General features: G+C 43.0%; 1 protein-coding gene across 1 annotated transcript in view; it reads left to right on the top strand.

Annotated features, from left to right (window-relative positions):
• Positions 1-18,721, top strand: part of tmtc2b (transmembrane O-mannosyltransferase targeting cadherins 2b) — a 98,064-nt gene that overhangs the window by 27,230 nt on the left and 52,113 nt on the right. Inside the window, exon 2 of the mRNA XM_080504263.1 lies at positions 14,942-15,518. Coding sequence (XP_080360389.1) covers positions 14,942-15,518 — 577 coding nt within the window. The remainder of the gene's footprint in view (positions 1-14,941; positions 15,519-18,721) is intronic.

The raw sequence follows: 18,721 nt of genomic DNA, 5'->3' as shown, positions 1-18,721 counted from the left end.
GTGCACGTTGATTTGGCGTACACGCTCAACATGGACAGACAGTAACAGTTGTGAGTCTGAGCCCGTGTCTCGTCTGCTGTTGGCAGATAATGCAGCTCTAAAGCCTCTTGTGTAAGAGACCTGGTCACCCAAGGCGGGGCGGTGAGGGCACATGTAATGACGTAGGTGTCCTCCCCGTTCTTCCTTCCATTGCCCCCTGATCTTCTGATCCTGAGCACTTGGGAGGTCAGCTGCTCTGCTTCGTTGACCTTAATTCCTTAAGGAAATGTTTCCTGGGAAAAGACACTGGCTGCCCCCTTCCCCCTTATGGCGGATGACCTGGAAAGAGTGCAAGGAGCAGCTGACGCAGACGGAGGCTGCAGACGGGGCGCTGAAGTGCCTGAGCTGCCCCTCTGGTTTTTTTTTCTTTTTTTTTTTTCCTTCTGATCTGATGAAGGACACGGCTCCATCTGTTTCCTGTTCGCGAGGGCCGCGCCGTTCGCAGTCAGATTGGACGAAAACAAATGAATAAACGGAAGGATGAGTCACGGCTTTATTTTCATGTTATGACAAGAGTTTCTGGTTGAGCGCATGAGGCTGAAAATATTGACATGCCGGTTGAAAAACCAAGGATGGCTGTATGTCGGGGCTCGCTCTGAACAGAACAGCTCAGACAACAGCATCGCAGACCATCTCTCCGGCTGTTTACCGATTCAACGTCGCCATGTTCACTCTGCAGGCTTCTTTTGTTCCCTCAACAAACACGACAGTTAAAAATGAAGGACACAACCACTTGTTACGCTCTCCTCGGCCCATCATCCACCTCCACACTCAAACCCATCCTCGTACCCATTCACCGCATCTGTCTCCCTTGTGTGTCTTCCTGCAGCACCTGTCAGATCTATTGTCCTCACCAGTAGAAGAGTAAACCCAGCCAGGCATGCTCCTGTGACCTTTTCAATGGCCCTCTCCCCACAGGGCTGGCGCCTTTGTTCCTTTTAGCCTTTCTTACCAGGTTTTTGGGAGCAATCAGCAAGGCAGCATCCGTCCTCCCATTGACGGAGGCGTGGCTCTTTGCTGGGCGTGATAACGGACCACACATGGTCGTGCTCCAGTGCCTCACCAAGACCCGGGGCCTCGGTTTCACGGGCACAGGCACCCGGGCTCAGCCTCCACTCCCTCGCAAGCCTCACAGAAAATGCTCTTCTTCTCAGCCCTTTTGTCCAGACTCTTTCACTTTGCTTGAGCTCTGCCGGGCCCTTTGTCCTCCTATCTGGGGGCCCGGAGCCTCTGTGTCCACTCCCTCAGCTTTGTTCGCTCCACCTACAATATGCCAGCAACAAGTATTCCAGAAATGCCATGAATGCAAGTCTTTCTCTCTGAGTGAATGTGGCTAAGTAAAGAAGGGAGAAAAGAGGTTTTTGGTTTCATGTTGCTCAGTAGGTTTCGCCGATGATTTGGTGAGCCGAGCTGATGACGTGGATAAACCTGGATTCAGTTAGTGAGGGAAAAGAGATTTCTTCTTGAAAATCTGACTTGTTGTTTATTCCGAAGTAGTTTCTAAAATTTGCTCTGAATGAGTGATTTAAAAAGTCATGCATGCTAATGTTTTTCAGACAATTCAACAGTCTCAGCAGTCTTGAGTGGTTTGTCCTTCATCAGAGACCACATGAATCTTTTTCTTATCCGACCTGTCGACACAGTCATCATAATTTACTGAATTAAAGAGCAAAAAGGCAGGCATCGGCTTGTGTCTGGGAACTCAAAACTTAATGTGTCTTTATTTCTCCACGTCCAGTAACATGTCTGACTTTGCAAACATAAATCTTTATATCCAAGGGTTATTAAGTTTCCCCTTTTTCTCCTCTGTTTTATCTACAGTCTGAGGCTTTTTGATGTTTGACACACATGTCAAGGAGGTTTCTTTCTTCTTCCTTTCATTATTGCGGAGGCTTTGCTAATTTAGAAAACTTCTGTCAAAGCCTGTGGTCATGGTACCACCCCAACACTTTATTAACATGAGCCATACGGGATGCTAATGAGGTCAATTCATTGAAATTCCCATCCTTATTTTACCAGAATCTCCCCGTGCCCATTTCAGACTGTAAAGTAGGATAGCGTTTTATGCATCCCATGAAATTATTTACCAGTTTGGTCTGGTTCACCATGCGAATGGTTCTGATTTGTTGGCACTCCCAGGCCAGCTGTGCAGACCTACTTGAAGGGAAGCATAACATGCAGTTGGTCATGCTGGTTTGCTCAAGTAATAAGTCCAGCAGAACCCTGCGCCACATGGTCCTTTGTTGTTTAACCAGGAATACATTTTGGAGGAGCATTAAAGAGAACCAGCTACCTCTTGGATAGCCTCAGTACAGACATTTTTTTCCCCCCATCAAGGTCCCTGCACTGCCTGTAATATTCTACACAATTTTAAAAAGTCCAAGGTGTTTCTGAAGTGCCTGTCTGTTTAAAACTGTCAGCTGATGGAGATTATTCTTATATCTTTGTGATCCATGTAAAGTTTCCAACCAATTTTACTGCAAGACATTTTATTGCTGCTAACCCTCTCAGACATCAGATTTCAGTCGTGCCAAAGTTTTAATACGCCTATTCAGAGAAAAAAAAATAACGAGGTTCCAAACCTCTGCTGCCTATTTGTGCCTGCCTTACTTCCATACTGATGGACTTTTTTTTTTTTTTTTTTTAAATATGGTTTGCTACTTACTATAAAGGTTTCATATGCTTCAAAAAAGAGGGTACCCTCTCAGTCGGTGTATGTAGGTGTGGGTTCAAACCCCATCACCTGTTTTTCAATTTCAACACAAGCCTCTTAGGAAAACCTTGAAATCGAGTTGCTTTCCCCTGTGGAGTCACGTGACTCTACTCATTTACGGCAGCCAGTTAGAAGCGAGAAAACAAAAGGCTGCCTGTTTAACAATCAGACCTGCCCTCAGGATGGAGACATTATAGATTTCTGTTGTGCGATACCTGCTCTCGGAAGAGGGATCCTCGCCAAACACATCGATTTCTGCTCTCATAACCTAATTGATTCTCTTCAGTTCATGCCACAGTAATTCAGAGCTAATAATGGCATTATTTTACAAATATATATGTTTATTTTAATGTTCTATATTATTCTCTAAGTGCAGGATTGCTTGTGTTTAATGATTTGTTTTCTTTTTTTTTTTTGAAAATCCAATAGTGCTGACTGTTGCAGCATCTTGGTTTGGAATTCAATTTATCCTGACAATGGGAGCTGAAGGGAATCGCCTCAGAATATTATTGACTCAGGAAAAAAAAGATTAGCTGGAGAAAGTGTTTTGTGGTGCAGTGGCAGGAGTGACAATACAATAGAGAGGAAACAGGAGGAGGAAACAGTACGGTTAATGGAGGAGGTTTTTTTCAATTTTACGTCATTTCAATATCTACTGTTGAATGGCTGCAAACTGAATTTGTAAAAGCATAATATGCAACGTGCACCTCTCAACATATTTTTAGTAGTATTTAAAATGATCGCATTAAATACGATCAAAGCTAAGCAAATTCATTTATAGAGCCCCATTCAGACACAGGCTAATTCACAGTGCTTTAGAAAGAAATTAAATAAATATTTAAAGGTTTACAAAGAAATCAAAGAAATACATTAGTACTTTTCAAACAAATTAAAGAATCAGGATCAAGGGGAATCAACTTTACCTGATACCCGAGTGTTTGTCGGACACTATGACTCCTCCGATTTGTTTTGTGCTGCGTATAGTTACGTTTGAATCCACAAGTTATCAGATCTAATGAATGAATCGCCATTGTCGTATAACCAAACACTCGAAACTGTTGTCGTTTAGACGGGACCAGAGTCACTTGTTGTGAAGTGTTGACTTTTAGAGATTCTTCTTTTTAGAGATTCTCCACTTTCTAAAGAGCAAACTAAATGAGGAAACCTAAAGTCAGTGTGAAGCTTTTACCCTGCTGATGGAGGTGTTGTGGTTTGTGTGATTTGATGGCTGTAAAATTTGTAGTGCGTAAAGGAGCTCCTTTGCAAAAAAAAATGCAAATTGAGACCATGTGGAAGACAAAGCATTTGAAAACTACGTAGTCGGCTATTTGGGTTCCTTGTGGACATGTTTATAGGTTTACAAGGCGTTGGAGTCTCACGCAATGTCACGCGACGCTATTTCAGGACGGGCTCAGTTCCTTCTGTATTAGCGGGAGGATTTCAGGCCATTAACCCGGTTATGACTGAGACGCCTGGATTAATTTTTGATTTAATGTCTGTAGAATTGCTTCAAAATGTGCAATGAGTGCGTGTTTCTGCTCCCCTTTTGCCGTTAATGTCAACTTTGAGTGTGTTGAAGTGATATAACATTAATGTGGCAGTACGGAGCAGTTAAATGTACGACACGCTGGAGGATCGTCTCTCTGTTTGGATGATGGTGCTGCAGAAGCGCAGTACATAGAGTCACAGCTCAATTTCTCCTTCATAGCGTAGCATTTCTCTACCAGCAATGCGAATCAAGCTCTGCGGGATTACGTTTTCTTTTTTCAAATTTAAGTCACAATGAGATTGGATTACCGTCATACCTAATCCATTTTTAGTTTTTCTACCGAGCGTACACTGGCCGTCATTATCTGTGAGAGAGCCAAAGTTAATGAGGCAGAGATCTCTGCAATCCGAGTGTAATCTATCATGGAAAGATCTGTGCTGAGGCCTGAAGGAGCACCCGAGTCCCGTCCTTCCACGTTACCACTGACACGTTAACCCTCCCCATACACACACACACACACGTGGCTTTAGACCTGGGCTGTCGATGCAGCGGGGCTACATGTGCCTTTAATTAGGGCCTGGAACTGGGGCCCACATGGGCAAGTCAAAAGGTTTGGGAGCATTGTGAGAACACTGGCCTGCTGTGGTAGTGTCTAATGAGATCACTCAGAGCTGCATCCTTGAACACTGCCACTCATTAATTGAATGATTCTTTGTGTATACGAGGATGCCCCAATCCACCAAATAAGCTTTCGTGCTGCGTTCAGGTCAATGCCATGCGACTAACAGGGAAAAGCTGCAAATCTGTAGCTTATAGAGATTTCAGAAAGATATGATCAGAGCAAAGTCATCAATAGCTCCCTTTCTAGTGGTCTCTTTGTGCTTCTCCTGGAGGCCTTTTAGCTCTTTCATATTTGTTTGTGTTTGATTGATTGCACAAGGCTTCCAGAAAGTAGCCACTAATCACCGCGCCCGCAGGAGGATGAGCTCCGTGAGTCGGCCTGCTACTTCGTATTTAAACAGACATAGCCGCCACGAGGAGAGCTGAGACAAGGCACAGCTGTTTCGAATGCTGAAGCTATGAGATGTTAGGGGCACTAAAGATGTCTTCTCCTTTCTGCTCTGCTGGCATTCTCAAAGGCCCTTCCTGCACTTAAGCCGCTTTGCAATAAACATCAGTGGGCAGAGGCCTCTGCGGTGGTGTCCCACGATTCAGGCTCATCCTTCAGGGCTGCCGGGCCCCGTAAAGCCCCTCGATGCAAAAAGGTTTTGGAAAGAACGACGGTGAAGCACTAGACAGATTAGCCATTCACTCATGTGTTGCTTCGCCACAGACGACTGATCTCTGGCTTACACCGAATGTTTCCATCCCACTCTGCCGGGTTCGTCCATCTGGTACGGGGCTCACTGAACCGCTCCACGGGTCAACATCCTCCGAACCCAAACCAGAACGCTCCAGCCGCCCGGCGATGGGCCTGCCCGGATGAGTCTCGCACGCAACGTGACCACGAGCCGGAGGAACGAGATGCCTGCCCTCCATTGATCTCTCCCCATGTGAAAGAAAAACACTCTGAGCAGCCGGGGAGGAGCAAATCACACAAATTTATCACCGTGTGGCCAAAGAGGTCGGAGGATGACAAAACCCTCCTGTTGTGAGGAGGAGTGCCGTGGAGTGGCCCCCTCCAAGCTGAGCCCTGGTGACGACCGCAGGATTAGACATGGGTCAGGCTTTTAGGGGAAACACAGAGGTAGGGCTGCTCCAAGAACAAAAACTCTCTTCAGCCTTGTTGGGCGGTGACGTTCATTTAATTAAAAAAAAAAAAAAAGTTTAGTTAAATTTTCCACTTTGTGTTGAATTAGTTAAGGGGCTTAAAGAGACTTCGAAAAATTCAATTTGCCGATCATGATGCAAGTAGTAATTTAATCAAGTCAAATGTCATTTGACAGTTTTTCCTCATTTTATTTTTTTTGCTCGGGGGCTCCAAAAGTTGAAAAGTTATTGACAGAATTTCAAAACATTTTCATTACTCAGTCAGTTTAAGGCCATGTCCACACAAGCCAACCCTGAGGTTCTCAAAAGAATTCCGTCCACGCATCACTATGAACACGGCTCAACGCAACGCTTCGGGGTATGTAGTGCATATACCAGGCCTTTAGATGTGCTGTGACTCACCAAATGCACCAAAAACAGAGATGAAGACACGGAGCACATAGAAATTTAGAGGTAGACTCCTGCTCATAGACTTCTATATAACTCAGAGTTGTATACGTCTATGGCCTTGCTCCTCCTCCGGCTAGCATCAGTAGCTTTTGCAGCTCGACTGGAGCATGTAGTCCGTGATGGTTGTGGTTATTTGCGGACATCGCAGACCGCGGTGGGGGGGGGGGGGGGGGGGGGGGCACAGATGATCGTCTTTGGCCCCTAAGTTGGTTGCTTGTTTAAGTTGGTAGAGCGGGTTGTTGTATACAAGGTTATGGGATTGATTCCCATCACTGAACCATGAATTGCTCCCAATGGAGTCTAAGCACCTTGCAGTGGCAGTCTTAGTGAGATAATGTGTGACCATGACTGCTGACGCAAATGCAAAGTGACCACAGAAGTGAAGTCCACGTGTTAAAAACCCTTTTCTGAGATCATACGGGATTGGCTTTGTCAGCCTCCGCAAAGTTAAAATCTGGAAATTTAAGCGATACATTTTTAGCAATGATCTCATTGAGCCTTAATCCATCATAGCATTAAAATGACATCATAAAGTACATTTTACACATTTCTAAAGAGTAGCTGACGCAACACAACACAACACAACACAACACAACACAACACAACAAAACACAACAAAACACAACACAAAACAACACTAAGACTTAAGCTGAGCTATTTTGTGTTTTGGACATTTCACTGTATTTTGCACCGGAGGGTCTCTTTAAAATGACCCTCATGTTGAGATATAAGTAATGTCTTGGTAGTAGTCGTTTAGTTTTGTGAAAATATAGACATTTTCATCACTTATTCTTTCCACCACAATATGGAAAACCTTTGAATTTTACATTTTAAGGCTATTATTGGCACTAGTTTACCAGTCCGGCCCACTGGAGATGAAATTGGGCTGTGTCACTCCTGACCGAAAATGCGTTTGCCACCCCTACTGGTGATCATCTCATTTTCCCTGTTCTTCCTCTGATATTCTTTTGTCTTTATTGTGAACAAACAGGTGGTTCCGCATCATTAAGCGGAAGTGGAGTAGTTCAGCATTAATTTCACCTTCAGGAATTGAGCTATAAAAACCGCTATAAAGCCCCTTGGAGCCCCAGTTATGTAAAGTCCTTTGGCCTTGCTGCTCGCATCACTTTCTCAATAAGGCTGTCAGCTGGAGCGAGAGAGAGCTAGTGACAGATACAAAGAAGCAGTTTTCTTTTTAGACACCAGACACAAAAGAGGAAAGAGTTAGAGTCTGAGAAAAAGAGGGATGTGTGTGAGGGAGAGGCCTTCCAGGGGTGACCCAGCGGCTCTCTGCTGTCTTGCCACAGCCCCGCTCGTGATGACAGATTTATTACACAATAATCGGAGTGTATATCACCCCGTTCGGCTCTGCGCGAGCAGCTCCTGTAATTGGCTTCCACACCTGGAACCGACTCGCGCAGCCTTACACTTGGCTTGAAAGCTTCACGTTAAAAGGATTTGTTTGAAACGCCCTTGATTGGGAGACGGCGATTGAGGACACTCTTGTGTTTTGAAGGGAGGCTGCCATCCTCTCGATAATTTGTAGCCCAACGTAGATGCGTTTTACAAAAACGACGATTGTTTTTCCTCTTGTTTGTTTTTTCAAGTTGTCATACGACTGAGTTAAGAATCGTACACACCCCTGGCAGCTTTGCACCATGAGTTTCGACGCTGGGCTGCCAAGATTCCTGCTCTGTCACTGCGGTTGGCTGGACAGAAGTGTGGCCCACTCCTTGCTTTGGTTGCTGCTGCTTGCCCGGTTAGATCTGGTGATCGGCATTCAGGTCACACCCTGCCGTGTCCGTCCCGTACAGCACAAAGAGCTGATCAGCGATGCTAGGCAGCAGGCGCAGTTATTCACCCGGCTCCCTGCAATAACTGGACAAGCCCGCCCCGCTCCAGACTCGGTGTCTCAGTGTCGCGGTGTTTGCTTGTCTACTGTGCCATGAAATGGAGCGAGGGTGCATGACTGTGCCAGCAGAGCAATGCAAATACACTCCTCCGAGTGGGGGGGAAAGATCGAGGGAGGGTTAGGGAGTGCTGCTGGGTGAATTAGGCACAGTGCTGGATGTTGCACTCCGGAGGTCACTTTAAAGGAACTCATGTTTTATTTGCTTTGTGCGCACGTGCATTCATGCGTGTGTTTCAACTCTTCAAGTTTCTGCTCTATTGCTGTGAGAGAAAAAAAAGTTGAATCCTTCTTCATAACTAGGCTTCTTTCACTTGATCCCAGTGGGCTGTCTGTATTACTCAGTTTGGATTTTTTTTTTTGGTTTGCTTGTGTTTTTCACCATCAGTTAACATGAATTCCTTTTTATATGCCTTTTCACATATAAAATCAAGCAGATTTTTCACAACTTGAAAAGAAAAATTGTGTTTTGGGTGTTGGAAATGCTCTAACTTCATCTCTGTTTGGATGGTGAAAACTGTAACTGCTGCTACTGTGCATGTGCACTACCACTTGTTTTTCTCCACATGCACGAGCACATGGACACAAACAACAATGGCCGCCTTCACAGTGGAATGACTCCAAGTCCAGAGTCAGTTCCAAAGATACAAATTTAAGTCATAAAAACACATTTTAAACATCAATTAAAATTTAGAATGCAATAATGGCAGATCGCAGTGGTGGAGCAGTGAGCACTCTTGAGAGACAGCAGTGGCCTCGAGGCTAAAACAAACTTTGAATTGGAAGTTTGCAAGTTGGATTTCCACAGGACCATTGATAATTACTTTAGTTTACATTAGCAATAACATCCCAGGAAAAACATTTGGGATGAGGCCTTTCTGTATGGGGTTTGCATGTTCTCTTGTCCGGTTTCCATCCTCGGTCCAAAAACATGAAGCTGAATGGCAGCTTTAAATCACTCATAAGTGTTAATGTGATTATGTGAGTGTCTGCCTCTCTGTGACGGACTGGCAGCGAGCCCTGGGTGTACCCTGCCTTCGCCCATGTTCAGCTGGGATCAGCTCCAGTTGGACCAAGCGGTATAGCAGATGGCTTTAAAGCAGTAATGTTTAGCCTGTTTCCAGGAAAGAAATAAACAGAATTTGCAGCTTTGCAGATTTTTCTCATTCTTGACCTTTTACGCTCCATCTCTTCCATTTGTCTTTCATCAATTACGCTGGCGACAGGAGGCATTATAAGAAATAATGCTCCTTTAATGCACATTGTTTCCCTGATAAAGGAACCGGCTAGTTTTGCAGACTTGTACATATTCTTCTGTCCACTCTGTCATTAGTCGATTACAGCAATCAATAAAAATGAATGGAAATGTTTCTTCATAATAAACAACAATAAAAAGCACTAATGTGCCCTCAGTGGCTGTTTTCTTATTATTTGCAAATTTTATTATTAGCCCACGAATCGCATCTGTCAAATGGGAGAAAAAAGCGTTCATTCCTCACAATAGGGATTTTACAGCGGTCCGATTGCTGATTGCTGGAGATATCCCCTTACTACTCTCTGCTCTCAATCCAAATACATCGGGATACTCCAGTTAAATAATCACACTGCAGCTTGAAGATCCCAAAGAAAATAGATTTTTGAGACAATGCTGTTTTGTTGTTATCCTCATGTGTTCATGGACATGTTTGTCTTCATTGATAAAATGTTAATGGTGTACCTGAATACAGATGATTTTGTTTTGCGAAGGATAGGAAAAAAAAATAAATCAAGCAAACTCAAATGTATTCATATTAAATATCCACTATACCATGTATGAGATTATATCTTCCAGTGATTCCATTTCCATATACTTTTTTGAAATGACATGATTTCCTCTAGTTTCATTTGCATCTCACTAGCAACCACTGATGATGATAATACCATTTCCCATGATTTGATTTTATAATAATTTCCCCTTATTTTAATGCAGTTGCTCTCCGTCATTCATCATTAATGCGTTTCATTAGCACTTGAGAGTTTGCTTTCCTGATCTTAGTCAATATGTGAGCGATTACACATTAACATGAACATATTAAGTTTTAATGTTTTATTACATACATCATGTTGAATATTTTAGAGGACAAAGCTAAAAGCATATGAAATCCATATCATTAGCAATGTTGCATTAGAGTGAAGATCCTGACGTGTTTCTCGCCATGTGTAAAACTCTTTTTTTTTTTTTTTCTTTCTTTCTTTGTAAAGTGCTTTAAGAGCAGTGAAGTTATGCCAATAATGACCTGCTCGCCTGCCCATGGGAAGAAACATTAGACAAAGAGCTTTCCGGAAACACTGAGTGGGCTACCCCTGTGTCTCTGTGGGCAGTCAAAAATACAACTGCGCTCTTTTCAGATATTGAATCTGGGTGATGACATGTAGTTGGCAGACCTTCGATCACTTTCCCCGAACTCCCACCAGACCCGATTTTCTTTTCATATGCAGCCACGAATGGAAATCTTTATTAGACTTGTGATACTTTGTCGTTGACGTGTCAGAATCCAAACTGCGAGCTGCTTATTTGTTTTTTTAATTTATTTATCTTCATATATATTTTTATTTTTCACTTTTATACGGTATAATATTTTAGCTATGTGAAGGTGTAAATATTTCATCATTAATATAAGCCAGTCTACAAAAATAAATATAATAGCTATTATTTTTATTCACATCTCAAGTTGATGAAAACAAAAACAAAAAATATTTAAAGAAAACTTGGACATACAAACGGATTTATTGAATATATACAATTTTTAGACTCTAATTTGTTTTCTATATTAATCACGCTTTCCCGAAACCCGCAAAATATTGTTGTTGTTGGTTTAGTTATATTTTCTGTTTACTTCCTTCTTGTTACCTTGTTTCTTTTTTATTTCATTTCCAACAAATCCTTTTCTCTTGTGTGATTTATTTCTGGATGGATATCCACCACATGCGTTTGATTGGGTCAGCATGGTCTGCCTGTTTTCCTATGATTTTATTTCGAGCTTTAGAAGCTATCTAAAGAGGGGTTTCACTTTGGTCATGTGGGTCTTTCTGCGTTATAGCTTCATTTAAAATTCATTCAGAAGTTGTAAAGGGAAAATCCAGATGACATGTCCTTGGCTTTCAATCTCCTTTCCAATATCAAACCCCATCTCTTGTTTGCTCCCGCTGCTTGGTGTCTCCCGAAAAAGCCAATCAATCTTCAATTTTAGATAGCCGCTTGGCTGGGGATCCTCTGGTCATTGGATGTGTGGCTATCTTTCTTCATCCTCCTGCTGCATTCACATTATTAGTGAAATCATTCCAGCGGTAAAGAGGTTAGCTCTCATGCGATCATGTCTTATCCATGAAGATGAAATGATAGCAGGAACAGTTTTTATGGAAGGGTTTTTGAACCGATTGATTTTGGAGGTTTATAATCGTGAAGTATTTTGGTCCACTGAAGAAATAACTGGGAGAAAATAGTCTATTTGAATTTGTAAATGAGGAGGAGGTGTCACATTTTTACTGAAATAACAGCCTGTATTTATATATATAATCTACATTTGCTCGTACGTTATGTTAACTATCAACATGATGATAATACTATAATATAATCAATATTTCACTTCCTCAATTATCCAAACCAGTTGGGAAATATGAGTATGATTTGGGTACAGCTCCCATTTAACATCCATTAATGTGCAACCTTGGTTTTGTGCTGCTTTCCATGCCACAATTTGCTTTCTGAAGTGCTTTGACAATTAAAGTGATGTTTTTTGTTCTGTGATGCACTTAGTGCAGCTCGTTGAGGCACGAGCGTGTACGACGGATTCCATGTTGCATTTGTTTTGTGGATTGAGTGGAATCATATGTCTTTGTTTTGGTGAGGTCACGTCACACACACTTCTAAAAATATTCAGCATATGGCAGATTGTTAACATATTTAAAGTGTCTGGGTTCGCCACAGTTATTCTAATTAGTGGTAATGTGGAGTATAAAATGTACACAGGAGCTGCCAAAGCCTTACATAATAAACTTTGAATATTCCATCCTGTAAGAGCAAACATACGCAAGTAATCATAGGCTTTTAAAATATGAAAAAAGAAAAGTCACCAGAGCAACATTTGTAGTATCTCTTCCTCCTCTGTCCACTTTTTGACAACTCAAACAGTGACAGGTTTGGACACGTGAATGAAATACAGTACACCGTTTGGACAAATTGAGGACGGCATGTCGAAGTACATAATCGAGAGAGTAATGGAAGGTAGAAAAAGTGTTGTTTTTTTTTTGCTCTCGCGAGCTTCTCTTGTTAGTGGCCACATGATCCTTTCGTTCCTTTGGGAGTCGGTGCAACGGGCCGGTGGTTGGGGGAGGAATGTGCTCCCGGCTGGAAAAGGCTCACGGTGCACAGAGAGGTCCTTCCTGCCGCCAGCTCCACTGAGAAATGGACACATTCAAACAGTGGTAACTCAACCCTCCACTCCGGCTGGCCTCTTAGCCCGTAGAGCAGGAGGATTTGATAATGATAACAGTAGATTAATGATTTGCTGTAGATTGGGGAGACTGACCGTGACGAGTTGGACTTTGATGCAAACGTGTTAATTCAGCTGTGGTCGTATCTCATCCATCTAATCCAAGTGGTTGTCGCAGCGTGGAATATAGAAGTTACAACGCCAACCTTTCTATACATTGCTCAATTTTGTTTATTTGCTCTGTGTCATTTAGGACGCAGGCAGTCGAGGAGATGGACTTTGTCCACGGCGACACAGGAAGCCAAGGCTGCAGAAATGCAGTGGGGCTTTTTGACTGGCTCGCACTGGCTTGTGTCTGCGTTTCACTGCCAGAAAACTCTGGTGTGGTTTTGAGGCAATATATAATGTATCTGGCCTCAGTGGCTCCACCGCACTGTGCAATGGAAAAAGAACGCACTTGTCTCCAAAATGGCTTTGAGATGTAATTGAACCATAATGCCTCTTATGTGAGCGTCTTGCGGCGGAATGAAGATCTCACTTGACAAATGAGCCAGAGAAAATAAACCGGCATGTCTGAGTCATGAAGTGGAGAGTTGAGCCACCAGGTTTAGAGCCTCCGAAGAAGGTAAAGAAATCCAATCATCCGGGTGCCGACATCCCAGGAATTTCTATGATATCCCCTCTGATTATTTCTACGCCCTTGCCAACATCCTCAAAACTGGTATTTATTACCTCTTGGTCCGTCATCAAAGGGGTGATTTTTTTGTGTACTTTTTTCAGACTGAACAAGCTCATGCCTTGATTTGATGAATAGGTCAATCCCCTCCGCTCCACACCAAACTCTCTTGTATTGAGTTGTGGCGGTTGTTCAGCCGGCTCTTGCCAAGGTAAAGTGTTATGCTTATGAGTCTCAGAGCAGCTGAGGAAGCAGTTTGTTCCTCTTGAGCTAACTTTTTGATTAATATACTTTTACACGCATTTCAGTTTTTCCTTTAGGTCCCGTCGTGCTATTTCGGCTCCCCTATCATTTTTCCACCTATCTGTCTTTGAACTAATTATGTGTGTTAATTGTGACACGGTGAGGACGGATTACAACCGGGTGTTATCATGTATCATCTATCACCCTCGCAATTACAACACCTCTGCTCCGCTTTTGTAACCGCTCTCACTCTGGGGAGGCTCGTTAAGCAAATCATGAAGCTCTGGCGTCTCAAAGAGGAGCGGCAGAGGCTTGTCACTCTGTCAAAGACCTCGTTTGCCTCATAGAAAAGATGGGAAGGGGAAAAAAAAGTCTGTGTCTCTGTAAGGACTCCTGCAGAGAGGAGCATGCCTTCCTTTCCTTCCCTTCCTTGACCCCTGCTGGACGTTGCTGCAGCCACAGCAAGAGGTCATGCAGGTTCATTCCTGCCTTGTTAATCAGTTGCTATATCCTCCCACAGAAGCTGTCTCACATTTCATGTTTTCCTATTGTTGACGTACATCTTTCAGTCTGGCACCGTCAATGCTTTGCACTCCACGGCGGAGGGAGACTCCGGGCTGGCATGCCGATTTGCAACCCCGGGTCACCTTCTGTCGAAGCTTCTTTCTTCCAGCAGTTCCCTCACTGCGTGCCTGTATTTGTTGTTTTTGGGTGTGGTGCTCCTGCCTAATCCCTGTGTCCGCAACACTTTAAGCCGTGGCTGTGGTGGCAATTCTGCCCCATGCTTGAAGCTCGCCCTCTTGACTCCCTGTTCCCCGAATGTCACATGACCACACTCTTGAGGTAAACTTGTAAGCAAATGCAAAAAAGTCTAATTTCATTGCAACCTATATTTTCTGCTTACTCCGCAGTGGTAAAGTATAGCTGTGCATCCTCGTCATAGAATCTGTTTTGGGTTGCCAGAAAAAATATTGTATACCATAAACACCATTTCCAGATGGAGCTTTTTTTTTTTTTTTTTATTGAATGTGGCGCAGTGGTAAAGTGGTCAGGCAGTGAATCTCAACTGAATCGAAAAAAAAATGTTTTACAAATGCATCAAATATAATTCTTTGCTTTGTAGTAATCCGTGAGGAATTTTGTATTGTCCTCTAACCAAGCTGTCTTGTTCTCTTCGCAGCCGGGCTATAAAGACCAATCAGGACCTGCTTCCAGAGACGCCTTGGACGAACATCTTCTACGATGACTTTTGGGGCACGCTACTCACGCACAGCGGCAGCCATAAGTCATACCGACCCCTCTGCACGCTGTCCTTCCGCCTTAACCATGCTGTGGGTGGGCTGGAGCCCTGGGGCTACCACCTGGTGAACGTGGCCCTCCACGGGGCTGTGACGGGACTCTTCACCTCCCTGGCCCGCCTCCTCCTCGGAGGGGGAATATGGAGCCTGCTGGCCGGCCTGCTCTTTGCCTCTCACCCCATCCACACGGAGGCGGTGGCGGGTGTCGTCGGCCGGGCCGACGAAGGCGCCGCCCTGTTTTTCTTGCTGTCCCTGCTCTGCTACATCCGTCACTGCAGGCTGAGGGGCCACGCCGGCTCCTGGCGGCTTGTGGCCTGGTTCCTGGGGAGCCTCGGCTGTGCCGCTTGCAGCATGCTGTGGAAGGAGCTAGGGGTGACCGTGCTGGCCGTATCAGCCCTTTACGACGTCTGCGTTTTCCACAAACTCAAGTTGCGACAAGTCATCACGCTCCTATACAAGGTAAAAAGTTTGCTTACGTCCTGTGGAGCTGCTTTTTTTTTCACATGTATCTTATTTCCTGCATCTGCTCCACAACTTACAAATCTGGCAAACAGAATTGGAAAAAATATATTTATGTGTGTATGTGACTGTGTGCTCATAGAGTGCTTTGTTTGCTTTTCATCACAATATGATCTGAAAAACATTTCCCACTGTATTCACAGCTGTGTCATTTTAGTTTTTGTCCTATGCCTGTCTGTGGCACATTTATAGAATTAATATGCTCAATGTGAATAGCTCCTACGAGAAAAGATAAATAAAGATATCCATTTTTATATTTTCTCCTTGCTGTAGAAGCACTCAGCCTTTAAGAAGCTCTTTTCCCCCCCAACAGCTCCTGTCACAGGAATTTATAGTTTGCTGCCGAGTCAATGTGACATCAATGACTCTCTACCCATCATAACAAATTCAACAAGACGTGTGTGCACTAACGTGACGCGAGGGCTCGGGCGCAGCCAATGAGAGCCTTGTCCCTGCAAAGAGACAACACCTTAAGAAATGGTGCGTGTCAAGGAGAGGTTCGGGTCAGCAAGAATCCAGACAAAAACTCATGTCGCGATGGAGGAAGATCCGTGCATAAAGGGAGACAAAAAAATTATCTAATTGAAGATCAAACTTATCCTCTCCCTTTTGAAGCAAAAGAATGAAGGCCTCTGCTCGATCCTTTTCGTCTCCTGTCGTCTCATGATTTAAGCCTTATCTGACTTCTTGTGTCCTCTGGAGTATGGCCCATCCATTGCTGCAGGCAGACAAGCCTTCTAATGGCTTGTCAGGCATGGCTAGACGAGAGAGGAAACAGGGCCAAAAGGGCCGAGGGAGATGATGCCTCAAAGCTGACACTTTTTCAGCGTTTTGATTGAGAGTCCACAAACCCTGCTGATCCAATTGTCTTTGGGAAAAAAGAAGAAAAAAAAAAAAAAGGACTGCAGGAGAGTTCGGGTTCTGGCACAGAGCGGGTCCTATAGATTTCTTTCAAGGTTTGCCATCGTGGCTGAGTAAATTGGCAAGAGTCTCCAGGGGCAGATGTGTTCTGCTACTGCACACCACATACAGTGTGGCTTGTGAATTATACTGTATAGTGCTCTGTTTCAGATGCTGCCAATCGTTTTCGCCTTGACAGTTTGTAAGTTTTGGGTAAAACTTTATCTTGCTCTGGTAATAAAGGACAATAAACATAACGGATACATAAGCTATTAATAAAACATCCTTTCCCTGACACCTTACTTTATTCAAGTTGCCAAAGGATTGTCAACGTTTGAAATACAACAATAAGATCAATGCTATCAAGGCAATGAGAAAACAATCCAAATTACATTTTAGGAAATATGTAGCTGTTGCTCCATTCACAAATGATGGTATGATGTGGGGTGGCTTTAGCCTTCAGTCGAGAAGAGATGGTATACAGCTATGCCTGAAGTGCTAAATCATGTAATGTAGTGATAAAAAATTCATATCTACTCTGCAACAGAGATGGAGATGGTGTGGCTAAAATGGGTGTGGTGTGCACTTAGTCTCTCTTTTTACCAGTTTGTTCTGTGCGTTTATGTTCACAGAACAGAGAGAGAATTAGAGACTTGGATAAACATTGCAGATTTCCACTTTTTAATTTTACGTTAGATTTAAAGCGAACTGTCGAAAGGGATCGGCCACACATTGGTGTATTGGTTAGTGCTCCCTCCATTCAGTATTTAATATTTCACTGTTAAATCTCTATCGTCTCTGAGTGCATGCATTTTCTCTGGGTTCATCAGTTTCCTCCCACAGTCTAAAAACATGCATTTGAGGTTAACGGGTGATTCTAAATTGCCGGTGAGTGTGATTGTCAGTCCATGTTTGAGATGTGATAGATCTGACGCCACCTTCAGTCAGCTGTGATCAGCTCCTCATGAAGGAAGAAGAATGCAGAAAGATGGACTTTCTCTTTTTTTTTTTTACTGTTTTGAAAGATATATACAACCAGTTATCATTCAAACTGTTTCAAACAGCAAATTTCTTTAATCTATGTGTTACAAAGTTCCACATCATCCGTTTATTTTACTTTGTGTATCCATAAATCTTCTGTGTTTGAAATGTCGGGGCCTCTTTGGGTGTTCAAGAGCAACCAAAGATGTCCATTCATTTGACAGCAAGAGGGAATGAGGTAAAACTTTAAGGATGTTGAGCTGTGTTTTCACAAAATACTTTATTTTATTTATTTTATAACCTATTGCCAAGTTGAATTGTTTGGTGTAGTACATTTGTCTGTTCTTACAGGCTTCCATCTGTTTAATGTCTAGTAGTTTACAATCAATCATTAATATACTCAGTAATCTCGCTCCAACCATGAATGTGAAGCCAAATTTTTATTGGATGATGGTTTGAACCCGTATTTGAATCTTGATTATTGCAGGTAACATATCCAGATTTAAAAAAAACTAACAACGTCTGCATGTTGTGAGTTGCAAATATATGAAAGTGAAAAAACATACTTTATAGTTTGATGATGTCAAGCAGAGACATCATTCAGAGAATTGAATATTTGAAAAACAGACAGTGTGATCAAACAAGCTATTGCATCAGACCATTTTGATTTATTATATTATGGTTGTAGAGTCATCATAAAAGTGTGCTTCCGCCCCTTCGTCCAAAGTAACTTCAATTTTCAGTGTCAGTTATTCACTTTTAGCGCATCTTTTACTGTGCAAGTTACAAATGTATATCTAATCTGTGATAAAGAAGGTTAACTCTTTGATAATGACTAATGTATGGTTGCTGTTTGTGTATTGTAGCTGCGGAATATGTAACACACAATCTAAATGGAGTCAACAAATGATTTAAATTAATTTACCGTCACACAGCAGAAACATTAAAGCTCCAGCACGCTCGCAGTAAGTTATTTTGGCTTGCAGAGACAAAATAAAGCACTTTGCGGGCAGTCGGGCCTCAGTTTAGGGAGACGACTATAAAACAGCAGATTTTTCTGGAAGTGAGTTTGCAATGCATGACTTGATTTTCCTACCGTGCAACTTTGACAACTGTCATTATGGTAACATGTCATTTCGCCGCGCCACAGACAACATAAAAGTGGGCAGACTGGGGACCGTCTTCATCACTTCAGTCACGTTAACTCGGATGGATTTTTGAAAAAAATTCTCGTGAGATTTATCGTAATAGAGCTCTTCCAC

This window comes from Blennius ocellaris (assembly GCF_963422515.1).
Source record: "Blennius ocellaris genome assembly, chromosome: 11".
Classification (NCBI taxonomy): domain Eukaryota; kingdom Metazoa; phylum Chordata; class Actinopteri; order Blenniiformes; family Blenniidae; genus Blennius; species Blennius ocellaris.
Note: the sequence above shows the minus strand (reverse complement) of the source record. Positions and strands in the feature narration are given on the sequence as shown.